Genomic DNA, 16,706 nt, shown 5'->3' with positions numbered 1-16,706 from the left:
TTTAAGAATTTTAAATTTGACGAAAAGGTTTATTGCAAAAGTTGAGTTTTTTGGATGGAAATGGGTTTATTACAAGAGTAGAATAAGGTTATGACAAATTTTAACTCATTTTTCTTTTTTTTAAGATTGATATACTTGAGGATCCAGTCATCAGAAACGTAATCTTGCTACAAACAGTTCTCCAGGAAGTAAGGAATCGGAGTGCACCAGTATATAAGAGAATTCGTGATTTGATAAGTGATCTTACCAAGCATTTCTATACCTTCACTAATGAGCATCATAGGTAAGATAAATACTGTATCTGTGTTCAAAGTGAAAAAAGCTTCAAAGATGTTCCTGTGGAGTATAGATCCTGTAGTAGTTTTCATAGAATGTTAAGCATCATCTATAAATCTGTATTTGTCCCAAGTGATAACCATGTTTCAATGCTTTGGTAAATTTATTGAGCTGTGTTAATGCCTTAAGATCCTTTGGACATCAGAAATACTCTACTATATTAAGTTATTGTTTAGGATGACATCTGACTTTACTTTTTTGTTATTTCTTTTTATTTTTCCTCTAAAAAGACAAATTATGTACTGTAAGAAATTCACAAAAAGTTTGGTGTGACTAGTAATTTCCAGTTCTGTTAAACTGTGTTCTCATTTCTAAAAGTGATATTTTAGAGAATCGGGCAGACATCTGCCACCAGGAATGCTTAGTAATAGTCTTTTACAGCTTCTTTTAATTGAGTACAATTTAAATATGTTTGAGTTAAGCACAGGTTGAATGTCTTTATATTTTAAATTGTTAATTGTTTTTCAAGGGCTTCAATTCTATAAATTGTTTTTTGAAATTCAATTTTTTTAAAACTCTCATCTTCCTTCTTAAAATCAGGATTGTAATCTAGCTCCTAGTTCCTAGTTCCTAGGCCAAAGAGCAGCAAGGACTAGGCAATGGGGGTTAATAGATTTGTCCAGGATTGCATAGCTTAGGAAGTATCTGAGGTCACTTTTGAACTCAGGTCTTCCTGACTCCAGATCTGGCTCTCAATCCACTGAGCCACTTAACTGCCCCCTTGAAATTTAATTCTTAACAGCACTGTGCTATATGCTGGAAGAAATACGTAAGAGATACGTAAAGGTGCAATAAGAAATCTTTGGACATCTCTGCCCTCATAGAGCTTACAATCTAAGAGGATATGTGACATGTGAGGAAAGAATGTCTTAATAATACAAACCAAGTACTTTTCATCCAAGTAGAAAATAAATTTTGTTAAAGTAGGATATAAATAAACCCACACAAATCAATACTTTTTTAATATATTACTAAAAAAGTTCTGTAAGAAGAGATAGAGATATACTCCATTTAAAATAACCACAGATAGAATAAAATACCTGGGAGTATACCTGAATATAATTATAAAGCATTTTTGTTACACAAATAAAGTCAGATCTAAATAATTGGAGAAAAATTAAATATTCATGGATGGACAGAGCCAATATAATTAAAATAACAATTTTACTTAAACTAATTTACTGATTTAATGTCATCACAATTATATTACCAAAAATTATGTTATAGAGCTAGAAAAAATAACACAATTCATTTGGAAGAACAGAATATATAAAGAGTATCAAAATAATTAATAAAAAAAAATATAAAGGAAGGAGCTCTAGGATTGCCAGATTTTTAATTGTATTATAAGGTAGCAATTACCAAAACTATCTGATCTTGGCTAAACAATAGAAAGGTAGATCAATGGAACAGGACAGACATACAACAACTAGCAATAAAAGATTAAAGTAATCTTGTATTTGATAAAAGCATAGATATAGATTTTTGTTATAAGAAATTATGATGTGGTAAAAATTGGGACAATTGGAACATAGTTTGGCAAAACTAGGTTTAGATTGATATGTTGCACCATTTATTAAGATAATCTCAAAATGGATATATGATCTAGACATCAAAGGAGATATCGTAAGTAAATTAAAAGAATAGGGAACATATAACTCAGATTTATGAATAGGAGAGGAATATACGAATCAGCAAGAGATGGAGAGCATTGTGAGATATAAAATGGATAATTTTGAATACATTAAAATTGAAATTTTTTAGTGAAAATAAAACAAATGTTGCCAAGGTTAAAAGGAAAACAGAAAATTGGGAAAAAATCTTAATAGACCGTCTCAGACAGATTCATATCTGAAATAAAGAGATTGTCAAGTTTATAAGAATAGGAGCCATCCCCCAATTGATAAATGGACAGAGTTTGAATAGACAATTTTTAGGTAAAGAAATAAAAGCCATATATAGGCTCTAAATTATTACTGATTAGAGAATTGTAACCAAAACAATTCTGAGATATCATACCTAGACTGGATAAAATAACAAAAGGACAAAATGATAAATATTGGAGGGCTTGTGGAAAAATGGGTACACTAAATACACTGTTGGTGGACCTGTGAACTGATCCAGACATTTTGGAGAGTAATTTGGAATTACATCCAGAGAGTTATAAAACTGTCTACCCTTAGACCCAGTAATGTAATAACTGTATGTATGTATGTTATTACATTACTGGGTCTATTTCCCAAGGAGATTAGGGAAAAAGGAAAAGAACCCAAGTGATCCAAAATATTTATAGCAGCTCTCTTTGTGGTGGTAAAGAACTGGAAATTGAGAGGATGCTCAACAATTGGGGAGTGGCTGAACAAATTGTGGTATATAATTGTGAGGGAATACAGTAGTATTCTGACAGGCCAATTTTTAAAACAATTGGAAAGAACTACATAGGATAATAAACAATGAGTGAAATGAGTAGAACCAGGTTAACATACACAGCTACAGATTTAATACTTGAAGAATAAATTGTGAGTGTTATTGCCAGAGATGAACTGGAAGGTGGAAATATGAAATACATATGAGAACATGTCTGTTTCCCAAATGATAACTTCTGTGTTGTAGGGAGGAGATGGAATACTTGTGGTTAAATTATATGAATAAAAATAAATAAATAAAGTAATATTAGGAGTGGTTTTCATTGATGAAGTGGCATTTAATCTGGACCTTTGAAAATAGAATTGCAAACTGGTAGAAATGGAAGAGAGAGGCATTTTAGGTACAAATTTTATGCTTTTAGTGTTTTTATTTTTACCTTTGAGGAGCTATTTGGGTACTGTGGAGTAATATCTTTAATCAATATGCTTTTCATTTGTCCCATTAATTAGATAGTCCTTTTTCTTTTCTAATTAAGTATATTTGTTTTAATGTATATGTAAAAGACCCACTGAATTGACTATTTTCTTGACTTTTTTATTCTGGTATCTATTAAGTAATAAATTGGAACAAATTGTAAGAAAAGGTATTTACTATTAATCCATATTGATATGGACAGTTTTTAAACATTTAATGACATGAACTTTAAAAGCTAACAAAACTTTGTCACCAGAATAGTGATTCCTGATTGATTCATTCATGTGCTTTGTTTTTTATTTGTCTTTCATATCTAGAGAAACATATGTAGAACAAAAACAAGGGGAAAATGCTAATGATCGGAATGATAGAGCTATCCGAGTGGCAGCAAAATGGTACAATGAACATATGAAGAAAATTACAACAGATGAGAATCATCCTCAAGTTATCTTCATAACAAATGACATAAAAAATAAAGAGAAAGCAATAGAAGAGGGCATACCAGCTTATACATGTAAGCCAAATTATCAATACTATTTACTGCTAATTTTCGGGTATAAGTAAAAGTCATTTTTAGCAAGTCCTATGACAGATGTTATAAAATATGATCACTATATCTTTTTTTATATTGTCAGAAATCTTTAAGCTAAGGAGTTTGTGAAAGATGATAGCATGGTATTTTTCCCCCCTTTCCCTACTTCCTTATATTGGCAGCTACTCCTTATTAGAGACTTTAGGCCCAAAGAAAATTTTAGCCATTGGTCAAGGACTTGAATAAATAAAATTACCTCTTTCCTATATTTGTATACTTAGTTTTTAATTTCTTATCTGAAAAAAATTATTTTTCAGGTGAAGAATACATAAAAAGCTTAACAGCAAACCCTGAACTCGTAGATCGTCTTGCTTGTCTATCTGATGAAGGGGTATGTTTTGTGTTTGCAATATTTTGCTTTTTGTTTTTAAAGATTTTTTTTTAAGTAGGAGTATTGATTGAATTGTGTAAAATGAAAACTTTTGGGTTTAAATCCTAAAATTATAAAGTTTACAAGTAAAATATTGATAGATAAAAGATACTGAGTTCTGTTGAAAATAATTATTGATGTTATATTAATCTTTCCAAAGTGACTGCCACAAAGAGATGGAACTTAAGTTCTCATAATTTATAGAACTCCTGTCTTTCAGATAGTGTCTAATGCGTAGCTCCTTTATGAATCCTTTGTCCTTTCTATTAGAAAATTTGCTTGGGAGATCTAGGATGAATAGGCTCTTAGAGCAATAGGAAAAATACTGTTGTAAAACTTCCACATATGTCAAAGTAATGTTTAATTTTTCTTGTATAAAAACTGGCTTTACTCATATCTCTATAGAGCTGGAATGAAGACATTTATTTGTTCTATTATTTCTTTGAGTTAAATAAATTAAGTGCCAAGTATGAGTAAGGTATACTAAAATGCTGTGCACGTTTTCCTTAAGGAAATAGTATAAATACAAGTTTTCGAAAAATTACATAATGAAAAATTTTAAATCTACACACATAAAACCCTGTCTGGGATGCTAAATGAGATATAAATATGGGGAATTTGATAGTTCAGTTGAGGAAGGGGTAGAAATGTGCAAATAAATAATGGTTCATGATAAATACAAGAGAGGTGTTTACTTTAAGTCCTGTCTGAGATCTGAGGACAGATGATAAACACCTAGATCACAGAATGCTGGACCTGAAATCAACGAGGTCTGACTTCAAACCTAGCCTCAGACATATACTGGCTGTATGCCCCTTGGTCAAACATAAATGAGTGGAAGAAAAAAACTGAACAGAATGGTTGTTGAAGATCTATAGTAAGTCTTCTTTGTTATCTCCACCTTTCATCTGGAAGATATGAATATTTTTGTAGAAGTTTTAAAGTGAAGTTTAAAAATGAAAAAAGAATTAAATATTTAGTTATGAGAACGAAAAGGAAAAGATGAATTTCAGTAATAATGTGAAGAAAGATTATGTGTGGTAATTCAATGTACTATGAGGGCAAAAGAGGAGAGGAATCAAAGATTACTTCAAGCATTTAAGCCTTGGCCAATTGGAATGTAACACTAAATGACAGAAATGAGAAAGACATAATAGGGAAAAAATTTTGTGGAAGGGAAGGAAGGAGGAATTTGGATTTAGAATAATGGAATTTTTAGAGTTAGAAGGAATTGGATATCAATCTTGTCAGTCCCCTTACTTAACTAATGAGGAATTCAATATGTAGTAAAGTTGTGACTTGCTAAAGGTTATAAACATAGTGATCAAGCCGAGATAAAAGCCAGGCTCTTGATTCCTCAGGTTAGTATTCTTTCTATTCTTGAGTATAGGCAGCAGGAGGAAGCAAAATAAGTGACAAGAGGACTGGTGGAAATGTGACAGAAAGAGGTCAAAATACTGTCTATTATGTTGAGGCATTTGTTATACCAATAGCACAGAGTAGTTTTCTTTATTTTAATTACATCTTTTTCTTAATGCTGACATACTGAATGAATCAAGAGACCTTCCCTTTATATTATTCTAATACTTTTAGGTTGTTATATTTCATTGTTCATTGTTAGTTAAAGAGCAAATTTACATCTTATTTTTAAATTGGAAGGAACTTTTTGGAACTTAATATTTAAAACAGATTTGAGTGCACTATTACTAATTGTATTTTTGGGGGGTTATTTTGCAGAATGAAATAGAAAGCCGAAAAGTAATATTTCCAGAGCATGTTCCCCTGAGTAAGTTACAGCAAGGCATAAAATCTGGTACATACCTTCAAGGAACATTCAGAGCAAGTAGAGAGAATTATCTTGAAGCCACAGTATGGGTTCATGGAGATGATGAAGAGAACAGAGAGGCAAGTTTGGAATGATATGAATTATATTACTTTATATCTTGCCTTATGCATGTATTTGATATGTTTTAGTGGGAGGACTTAGATTTGTCTATATCCCTCTTATTTTGTAAGTTTGGGAACAGTTATCAAGGCCTTGGCTACTAGTTTATTAAACCTCTTTGACTATTTCTAAGTTCCCCTTGATCAAACTTACCCTTTACTTTGTTTATATTTCATATAATAATAGTAATAATGACAAGATTTACATAGTTCATCATCATCATCATCATAGTAGCCAGCATTTTTTTAGCTCTTACAGTGTGCCAGATGAGGAAAACAGGGTAAGTGAATTTCCCAGGGTAACACAGCTGATAAGTATCTAAGGCCAGGTTTGACTCAGGTCTTTCTGACTCCAGCTCAATCCACTCACTCTTCTCCCATTCTACCAGTTCTGTTGGTAGGTGCTTTTATTCCCATTTTATAAATAAGGAAACTGAGGCTAAAAGATTAAATGACCCTCTTAGAGTCATAGAGTTAATAAAGTCTGAATCAAGATTTGACCAAGTCCAACTCTCTTTGCAGGTTATTATCCTTTGTAACAAACTTATACTCAGTTTGCATCTAGTGCATTTTTTTAATAGTATTTTATTTGATCATTTCCATGCATTATTCATTAAAGACAAAGATCATTTTCTTTTCCTCCCTCCCACCCCCCGTAGCCGACTTGTGATTCCACTGGGTATCACATGTGTTCTTGATTTGAACCCATTGCCATGTTGTTAGTATTTGCATTAGAGTGTTCGTTTAGAGTCTCTCCTCTGTCATGTCCCCTCAACTGCTGTAGTCAGGCAGTTGCTTTTCCTCGGTGTTTCTACTCCCTCAGTTTGTCCTCTGCTTATGGATAGTGTTTTTTCTCCTAGATCCCTGCAGATTGTTCAGGGACATTACACTGCCACTAATGGAGAAGTCCATTACGTTTGATTATACCACAGTGTATTAGTCTCTGTGTACAATGTTCTCCTGGTTCTGCTCCTCTCGCTCTGCATCACTTCCTGGAGGTCGTTCCAATCTCCATGGAACTCCTCCACTTTATTATTCCTTTTTGCACAATAGTATTCCATCACCAACATATACCACAATTTGCTCAGCCATTCCCCAATTGATGGGCATCCCCTCGTTTTCCAGTTTTTGGCCCCCACAAAGAGCGCAGCTATGAATATTCTTGTACAAGTCTTTTTGTCCCTTATCTCTTTGGGGTACAGACCCAGCAGTGCTATGGCTGGATCAAAGGGTAGATATTTTTTTGTCGCCCTTTGTGCATAGTTCCAAATTGCCCTCCAGAATGGCTGGATCAGTTCACAACTCCACCAGCAATGAATTAATAGTGCATTTTTTTTTAAACCTTTACCTTCTGTCTTAGAATCAGTACTAGTGGGGGTAAAGTGACTTGCCCAGGGTCACACAGCTAGGAAGTGTCTGAGGTCAAATTTGAACCTAGGGCCTACTGCCTCTAGGCCTGGTTCTCAATCCACTGAGCCACCCAGCTGCCCCCATTTTAGTGTTTTTAAACAGTTTTTCCCAGATTATAAGACAAGCCATCTGCTCTACCTTCTCTGCTTTGTTTTATTATTATCTGAGAAAATATAAAATATTCCATTCTTTCATTTTTAAGTTGAAAAATAAGAGAATATATAGTAATTATAGTATTGACAAAAAGCAACATTTTGCTCAATATAATTTTTTGAAAATATTCTTATATCATGGCTAAGCTTTGGAGATAAGCAAAGGGGTGTTTATAAATGACGAAAAAGCAGGGAAGATAGAACCACATACAGTGTAGACATAAACCAAGACATAGTTTAACATGTTTTCATTGAGTAATGGGATCATTTATCTATCTTTCTTTACTGTTTATGTACAGATCATCCTCCAAGGACTTAGAAACTTGAACCGAGCTGTTCATGAGGACATTGTAGCTGTAGAGCTTTTGCCCAAAAGTCAGTGGGTAGCACCATCTTCTGTGGTTTTACAAGATGATGGACAAAATGGTGATGATGTAGAAGATGAAGAAGAAAAAGAAAACACTGTATGAAATTAAACAGGTTTTCATGCTTGGTCTTATTTTTATTTATGACAAGTTAGATAAACTTTGCATTGTTTTAAAAATGAAACTTTTTATCTCTGTATTACTTTTGTAATATACTTCTTTTTCCTGAAATGTATTTGTAGATCACAGATGGATTTGAGTAAATGTTTCAAACTCAGATACAAGAAAAATATTAACTTCAGTATAAAAACTTAAAATGCATGAATTTCAAGTTAATTAGGTAGAAGTGTGGTATATTGAAAAGAAATCAAGATTTTTTAATCATGGGACTTGAATTTATTGTGGTATGACCTTGAACAAGTCCTCATCTGTAAAGTTGAGACAGTTTTCTTGTAAAATGAAAGGGTTGGACTAGATTATTATTTCAAGCTATTGATCTTCTTAATGCACCTGTTAACTGAAATCTACATAGATAGAATTTTTTAAATTATTTGTAAAAATAAGTACAGTAATACTATAATTTTCAGTTTCGTCTGTTTTATCTAAAATTTCACTTTATATGAATATGTAACCCTCTGGACCTTTTATTGGATGTTTACAAATTTTCTTCATGGCCTTTTAATAGGATCCAATATGAAAAAAAGATTTTCAACTGTTTATTATCATCAAGGACATAGAATTAAAAGTATATATCAACCATTTTGATTACTTATTTCATTTCTGTGTCTTAGAATGGCTTATTCCAAGTAAAATTTGTAGTGGTTCTATATAATTTTTCTCTATCTGAATGATACATTCTAAAAATTTTACTCTTCATCTTGTCCTTGGAGTGTGTGTACAGGTGAAAATGTTGTTTTCATATAGTCCCTTTGGTCCTTCTTGTAATAAACCTTTTTGACATTGAGTCATAAAATTTTAGAAGTAGAGGAAGCTTAGAGCTCACTACTTACAAAATCACCTCTTTTTACATATGGAGAATCTAAATCCCAAAGAGTTTAGATGACTTGTTCACATTAAAAGAGTTGATTTCTAGTTCTTTTCTCTGGACAGAATCCAGTCTTAACCCTATGCCACATTCTTCCTTTTTAGTCTGATTCTTATAATGAAGGTCCCGAGTAGTAAGAAATTTCCTTTGATAACAGACAATATTTATTCCTGACTTACTTGTTTTTCCAAAGTGCAGCCAAGAATCATGACATGATTCACAAAAAATGACATATCTTGTTTCATTTATAAGAGTATGTAGCCAACACAATCCCATATTAAAATAGAAAAGCTCATCTTTTCTAATTAATAAATAATATTCATTAATCTCTATTATATGGGAACTGCCACAATAGGTGCTGGAGTTCAAAGACAAAAGTGAAATAGCTCTTTTCTTAAAGATATATTTTTTAGGGAATACTAGTTTATATACAATAATAAATTCAAGGTATAGTGGTGAGGGCTGGCACTACTATCTCAGGAAATTAAGAAAGATCTCACATAGGTTGAGCTTGAGCTGTGCTTTGAAGGAAATAAGCTTCTAAGAAGTAGTAGTCAGGGATTAGTGATTCCAGGAATGAGAGATAGCCCCTGCAAAGGCAGAGATGGGAGATGGAGTGTTCTACATGAGGAATAGCAAGAATGACAGTTGATTATAAATAATAAACTATTATGAGAGTGCAAAGGCATGTTGAAGCCAGATTCTAGAGAGTTCTAAGAGTTTAAATAAAGAAATTTGTATTTGATACCTATATAGATAATAGGGTCAAATGAGTTCATATATCATCTGGTTTTTAGGAATTTAGTGACATCTTTGTTGGTTTAGCATATACTACTTCAATGTAGATGAAATTACTTTGAATATTTGGTCACAGTTGCACAGAATTTTTGAGTTAATACAGTTTATTATGATGTCATAATTTAGGGCTTTCATGTTATATAGTACATATACTGTTCGGTATATATAGTACATGTGTTCATGAAAAACTGTCATTTGTTTTATTAATGGGAAAATGGCTAAATAATTGGTTGTTTTTATTTTTAAATTGCAGCTAAAGACTGCTATAAATGAGAAAATGTTAAGACCTTCAGGAAGAGTGGTAGGTATAATTAAGAGGAACTGGAGGCCATTTTGTGGCATGCTTTCCAAGTCTGATATTAAGGAGGTAAGTGAAAATCAGTCTCCTTAAACAATATTTGAAATGCCTACTTGACTTGTGTATGCTTACTGTCTATAAAATGCTTTGTTAGATGTGAGGGGTCATACAACATTTAGATAAAACTGGTTCTGACTTTCATGGACCCAGTTAGAGGAGGGTAACTGGATAAGAGACATAGTTAATACATAATCTTCCATGGTAATTACTTTAAAAGAGTTGTAAGCAAGTATCATGTGAGTTATGTATGGGAGAAACCCAGTTTAGCCTGGCCTCTATAAATATTTATATAGGAAAGGTGGCATTTGAGTTGGATTCTAAAGAAGGATAGGAGCCCAACAGGGAATATATTCATATAAAAAGTATTATGCACATTTTTTAATATACTACAATCTCAAAATGACTTAGTTATAATATAGCAACTAAAGTCCTGAACATAATACCTAGATTGAGGGAAATGATAATCCTTCTGCTGTATAAACTATGCATGGAATTTTGTATTCATTAATTGCTAATACAATTTCGTATGGACATAAAAATTTGGGGTTCATTCTGCTGATGCAGGACCTGGAGATCATTCTATTTAAGATCAAGTGAAGCACTGTGAAGAATCTTCTGGAAAAATGAAAAAATTTAGGGCAGTGCATATTGTGTCAATAGATAGAACTGTCCTTTGAATAATGGATGTTTAAGGAATATAGATTTTGGTTCAATATAAAGAAAAATTTCCTGAGACCTAGAACTGTCAAATTGTCAGTGAACATATGTGATATGCCAGTTACTGTGCATTTAGGGCTGAAGATACAAAGAAGGGCAAAAGACAGTGTCCCTGTCATCTGAGATCTCACAATCTAATGTAGGAGACAACAAACAAATATATGTATAAAAAAGTAATATACAGGATGAGTAGAAAATAATTAACAGAGGGAAGACATTAGAATAAAGAGAGATTAGGAAAGGCTTTTTTGGGAATGTGGGATTTTAGCTGGGATTTGAAGTAAACCAGTAGAACAGCCAGAGAAAGTGGCTGGAGTCAATCAAGGAGGTATTTTCACTTATTCATGGAGCAGCCAGGAGTCCATGTCACTGTATCAGAGAGTACGAATAGCAGGGAGTAAGAAGCCTGGAATGGTGGAGGAGGCTGAATTATGAAGAATTTTGAATCCCAAACAGGATATTGTATTTGGTGTTGGAGGTGGTTAGGCTGGAACTTTAGAAAAATAATTTCCCCAGCTGAATGAAGGATAAACTGAAATTGGGAGGACTTGCGGCGATAAGCTAATGTATGGTCCTGGTGTAAAGTTGTAAGGACCTGGACCAGGGTAGTGGTAGTATCAGAAAAGAGAAGAGGGGCTTATTTGAGGGATATTACAGAGGTACAATTGATGGGTCTTGGCAAAAGATTATATATAAGAAGTCAGAGATAGTGAGAAGCCAAAGGTGACACCTAGGTTTCAAGGCTTAGTACCTAGGAAGAAATATATGTTTTGAAAATAATAGGAAGGAAGGTGGCAACTAGGTAACTCAGTGGATAGACAACCAGGTCTGGAGACAGGAGGTCCTAGATTTAGATTTGACCTCAGATAACTTCCTAGCTCTGTGACCCTGGACAAGTCACTTAACCCTTATTGCCTAGCCCTTACTTGCTTTGGAACCAATGTACATTTTGGTTCTAAGACAGAAAGTAAGTTGTGTGTGTGTGTGTGTGTGTGTGTGTGTGTGTGTGTGTGTGTGTGTGTGTGTGTGTGTGTGAAGGGAAAGAAAGAAAAGGAAATCATAGGAAAGTTTTCTCTTACTTTAAGATTTTAAAGTAGATACTAGAGGGCCACTTCTCGGGGCTTTTGTAGAAGGGATTCTTGGCTGCGTACAAGATAGAATTAAAGGCCTCTGAGGTCATTCCAAAACTGAGATTCTTTGTGTGTGGTAGAGGTAAGGACAATGTGTTCTAGGCATTGTGAATAATATGAACAAAGGCAGCAGAGGCAGGAAAACATAGGCTCTGTTTGCATCAAAAGTTGCTTGAAGTTTTTATGAATGCAGGAATGGTGTCACAGACAAAACTAGTGAAATCTTCAGGAACAGGGTTATAGGAAAGACATCAATCTTGTGTTTGGACATGTTGCATTTAAACTAGATGGGCATCCAGGTGGAGATGTTCTGAAGGCAGTTGATAGTATAAGTTTAGAACTTCAAAATCAGTTTATGTCTTTTGATAGAAATTTAGGAACCGTTTACAAAGAGATAGCTCAAGCTATGGGGTTAAAGTAGATTGCCAAGGGAGAGAATGAAGAGAGAGAAGGAAAGAAGGCCAAAAGGACACAGACCCTTAGATTACTCATTTCATAGGATTAGGAAGAAGAATAGTGAAGGAAATAGTGGAGTGGTTAGGTAAATAAGAAGAGAAGCAGAGCTGGAGTAGTTTTTCTGAGATCAGAGGAGAATAGTATTCAGTAGAGGTAGCCAGAGAGATCAAAAGCTTTAGAGGTGGAGTATGAGGAAAGAAGAAAGAATATTGGAGAGACTAATTTGATTGGGCCATAAGTCTTAGATCATCTTAGCAACCATATGAAAGAAGAATAAGAGAAATCTGAATGAAAACAGTTGTGTTTTCACTGCTTACTTCACAGATTGACAAAAGTAACAAAGGCAGAAATAGTCAGCATTGGAGAGGCCATGGAAAGACAGACACTTAAAATACTGTTGCTAGAGTTAGAAATTCTGGACCCATTTCTAGGAAATGGTTTAGGGTAGTTATGTTTAAGAAAATATCTGACTTAGCAGTTTCAGTGCTGGAAACCCACAAATGCCAAAACATTCATTCAGTATTTCTGGTGCCAGCCAAAAAGAAACAACTGGAAACAGTGTATGTCCATTGGTTGAGAAATGACTGAACAAAATTGTGATATATGACTAATGAAATACTACTTTCAGAATAGAAAATGATAAATTCATGAGGAAATCAATGAAACTATGAGAAGGTGATAGAAGGTAAAGAGAGTAGAACCAGGGAAAGCATGACTACCATAATGTAAATGCAGAGAATGTGGAAATTAAGTAGACCATTGTAATATGACCAACATTGGCCTTGTAGAAGAGATGACGAAATGCAATCTTGCCTTTCATTGGGGAAACCTTAAAGTGTAGAATATTTCTTACATTGTGAGGCATAGGGGCTATGCCTTCTGGTTTTATTTAATCCATTTTCTTTGTTGTAAAGAAAGGAAGAATCCCTAAAGTTGTGGGTGGTGGTTATATCCAGAATTTTCTGTGAGTATAATGTTTAAAAAAAAATAAAAAGTACCAGTATGTACCATTTAGCCTTGGAAAAATTAAAGAAGTCATTGGTGGTCTTTGAGGCAGTGTGTTCTAGTGGGTAATGCAATGAAGTTGGCGTTGGGTAGTCATGTTCAAATTTTGCCTCAGACTTACTACCATGTGATCCTGAGCAAGTCAGTAAATACTCAGCCTCGATTTTCTCATCTGTAAAATAGGGATAGCATATATTTCATAGGATTATTATGAGGAACAAATGAGATAATATATGTAAAGCACCACATAAATGTCTTTTTGGTTGTTTAAAGTTTCAGGAAAATGGTTGGGGCTGAAAGCCCTTAGTAGATTGGGTATAGACAGCTTTTTAAAGAAGTAATAGAGAAAGATAAGACAGATAGTGAAGGAAGGCTCTTTTAAAAATATTAATAAGATATTCTTAATCAGATGGGAAAAGAATATGTGAAAAAGAGGGAATGACTATTGAAACAAGTTCCTTGAAGAGGAGATGGGAAGGAAAATGATCCAAGGTTCCGATGGAGGGATTTTCTTTTACTAGAATGAAGGAATAGGAAGAGGTTTTTACTTTTTTGAGGAACTTATAACCAACCAAGAACATTTTTATTTTGTCTTTAGTCAAGAAGGCATCTCTTTACACCTGCTGACAAGAGAATACCTCGAATTCGAATAGAAACAAGACAAGCTTCAACCCTAGAAGGGCAAAGAATTATTGTTGCAATTGATGGTTGGCCCAAGAATTCTAGATATCCTAATGTAAGTTATTTTTAGAGTACACAATTTTATTTAATTTATGCATATAGTCCAATAAATTGATGTTATCTTCAACTTAACCTAACCAACTTAAGGTATTGTTTGTAATAGCTTGCCTGTCTATATTTGTGAGAAATGAATTCATGAAAAGGCTAATTTCAAGAACAGTTCCTAGAATTAAAATGTCTCTTAAAGGTCCATGTAAGATCAGTCTTTAAAACAGATTCAAAGACTAATCTTATATATATAAACATATTTGGGAAGGTCTTGTCTCCACAGATTTCAGTTTTCCCATTTTTTTTATTGTAAGAAGTATATCTGTCCAACCCTCTGGGTTATTTAAGGAAGAATAAATTGTTAAAAGCATTTGAACAGTAGTGATAATAATTTAATAGGGGAATGGGTTTCTGATGAAAGAATTGTAAAATGTCTTCTGAAATATCTGTTATTTTTAGGGTCACTTTGTAAAAAATTTAGGTGCTGTTGGTGATAAAGAGACTGAAACAGAAGTTCTTCTTCTTGAACATGATGTTCCCCACCAACCTTTCTCTCAGGCTGTTCTTAGTTTCCTGCCAAAGATGCCTTGGAATATCACTGAAGAGGTGAGAGAAAAATGATGCCAAATGAGCTGTACCCATTTAGAGAAATAACTATAACATTTTAAGCAGAATGAGGAATCAGTATTTTGCCCTTACATTTATCTATCAATTGCTGGTTCAAGCTGTCTAGTTGTTTGTTTTTCATTGGCCAAAATACTTTGAATATTTGGAAAAAAGCATTTATACTTGACCAGAAATTAAACTCTCAGGAAGCAGGGCAATTGCATATTTGGGGTTTTCAAGGGTAAATACGCTGCTTATCACATATTAGGGTCTAGATATGTTAAAATAACAAGAGCCTCAATTCACATTTGAACTAACATGACATGGACTATATATGTATTTTGATAATCACTATTAGTAATATATGAAATATCACATTGTATAAATTTAAATGAGCTAAAAACTTTAATGGAGGATTTATAGGAACACTTGCATAAGAATCATGCTAGGTGAAAGAAATAGCATAGAAGGATTGTAATCATGCTATTAGGAGTTACCCATACCAGTGAGGTATAAGGAAAATATATATGTGTGTGTTGTAAAAGTATAATAAGGTCTCAGGATTTCAAGAGTATGTTTTCTTCTCCACTAATATAGATTGAAATCTCCTGATAATTAACTTAGTATGAGGTATTATAGTTGGAGACGATTATCAAATCCACCAAAACCCCTCCAGCCTGCCAGAGTCTCTCAGAGCTTGTACTCTGCTAGTATCATTTTGAGGACCAAGGGTAACCTCTAGGCCACAATGACTCATCAAAGAATTAATTACAAGTTGAAATATATTGACCCTACTCCAACTGCTGAGTTTTTTATATGTAATTTTTTCCTTTTTTTATACTACTTTATAGGACATGAAAAACCGAGAAGATTTGAGACATCTTTGTGTTTGTAGTGTGGATCCTCCAAAATGTACTGATATAGATGATGCTTTACATTGTCGAGAACTAGAAAATGGAAATCTAGAGGTATTCCTTTTACAAAGGTCCTTTTTGCCAGAGATGTTCATTTTATAATTTATGTTTGGGTAGAGCTTTACCTGAATAATTTTCATCTAGCCTAAATTTCATCTAGAATTTATTTGTAAAGTGCTGGTGTAAAGTGGTGTTTATCATAGCTAGGGAAACTAATGGATTTGTATTATTAAAATGTTAGATGTATCATTTTTCTTTAATTTATTCCTCCTTAGATGTTCTTTAGGAAAGTTATGCAGAATCTTGTAATTTTTTTATTCTTTCTTGTCTTTCAAGGTTGGTGTTCACATTGCAGATGTTAGCCACTTCATTCGACCAGGAAATGCTTTGGATCAAGAGTCAGCTAAGAGAGGAACAACTGTATATCTTTGTGAAAAAGTAAATATTTTTCATTCAGTACATATTAATAACATGGCTACCGTGTGAAAGGTACTGTTAGATGATACAAACTTCAAGTGAAATTTTGGTCATTTTTCTTTGTAACATTTTTTTTAATGAAGAGAGCTAACAGGCTTTTGATTAAAATTATTTGAGAGATTTCTTAGAGAGGAAGAATATACTCTGGTTTTAGTGAAGCCCTTTTGGCCTATTAATGTTGAATCCGAACAGTGGATGTATGAAGTTTTTTTGTGAACTTGGCTAGGCATATATGATGATCCAAGCTGTTTATGTCACAGAAAATAATGTACTCCCTTGTGAGTATTCCAAATGACAATTAGAAATAGTTTATCTTTTTCCTATTTGCTGCTTGGCTAGCTCAGAGCAGTCTTTGTTGTGATGGAAATATAGAATCTAATCGAGCGAATCAATCAACAAGCATTTATTAAACACTTGCTATTTGCCAAAGACCTGTGCTACTCTCTGGGAATATAAGTACA

At 33.4% G+C, this 16,706-nt stretch overlaps 1 protein-coding gene across 4 annotated transcripts in view; it reads left to right on the top strand.

The window, feature by feature from the left end:
* Nucleotides 1–16,706, top strand: part of DIS3 (DIS3 homolog, exosome endoribonuclease and 3'-5' exoribonuclease) — a 33,869-nt gene that overhangs the window by 1,743 nt on the left and 15,420 nt on the right. For all 4 annotated transcript variants that reach the window (XM_056807848.1, XM_056807849.1, XM_016424981.2 and 1 more), the window contains exons 2-11: nt 126–283; nt 3,495–3,691; nt 4,027–4,100; nt 5,877–6,044; nt 7,945–8,109; nt 10,107–10,220; nt 14,118–14,255; nt 14,708–14,854; nt 15,706–15,822; nt 16,105–16,206. In XM_056807848.1, coding sequence (XP_056663826.1) covers nt 3,586–3,691; nt 4,027–4,100; nt 5,877–6,044; nt 7,945–8,109; nt 10,107–10,220; nt 14,118–14,255; nt 14,708–14,854; nt 15,706–15,822; nt 16,105–16,206 — 1,131 coding nt within the window. In that variant the 5' untranslated portion in view covers nt 126–283; nt 3,495–3,585. The remainder of the gene's footprint in view (nt 1–125; nt 284–3,494; nt 3,692–4,026; nt 4,101–5,876; nt 6,045–7,944; nt 8,110–10,106; nt 10,221–14,117; nt 14,256–14,707; nt 14,855–15,705; nt 15,823–16,104; nt 16,207–16,706) is intronic.

Source organism: Monodelphis domestica, chromosome 8 (assembly GCF_027887165.1).
Source record: "Monodelphis domestica isolate mMonDom1 chromosome 8, mMonDom1.pri, whole genome shotgun sequence".
NCBI lineage: Eukaryota > Metazoa > Chordata > Mammalia > Didelphimorphia > Didelphidae > Monodelphis > Monodelphis domestica.
Note: the sequence above shows the minus strand (reverse complement) of the source record. Positions and strands in the feature narration are given on the sequence as shown.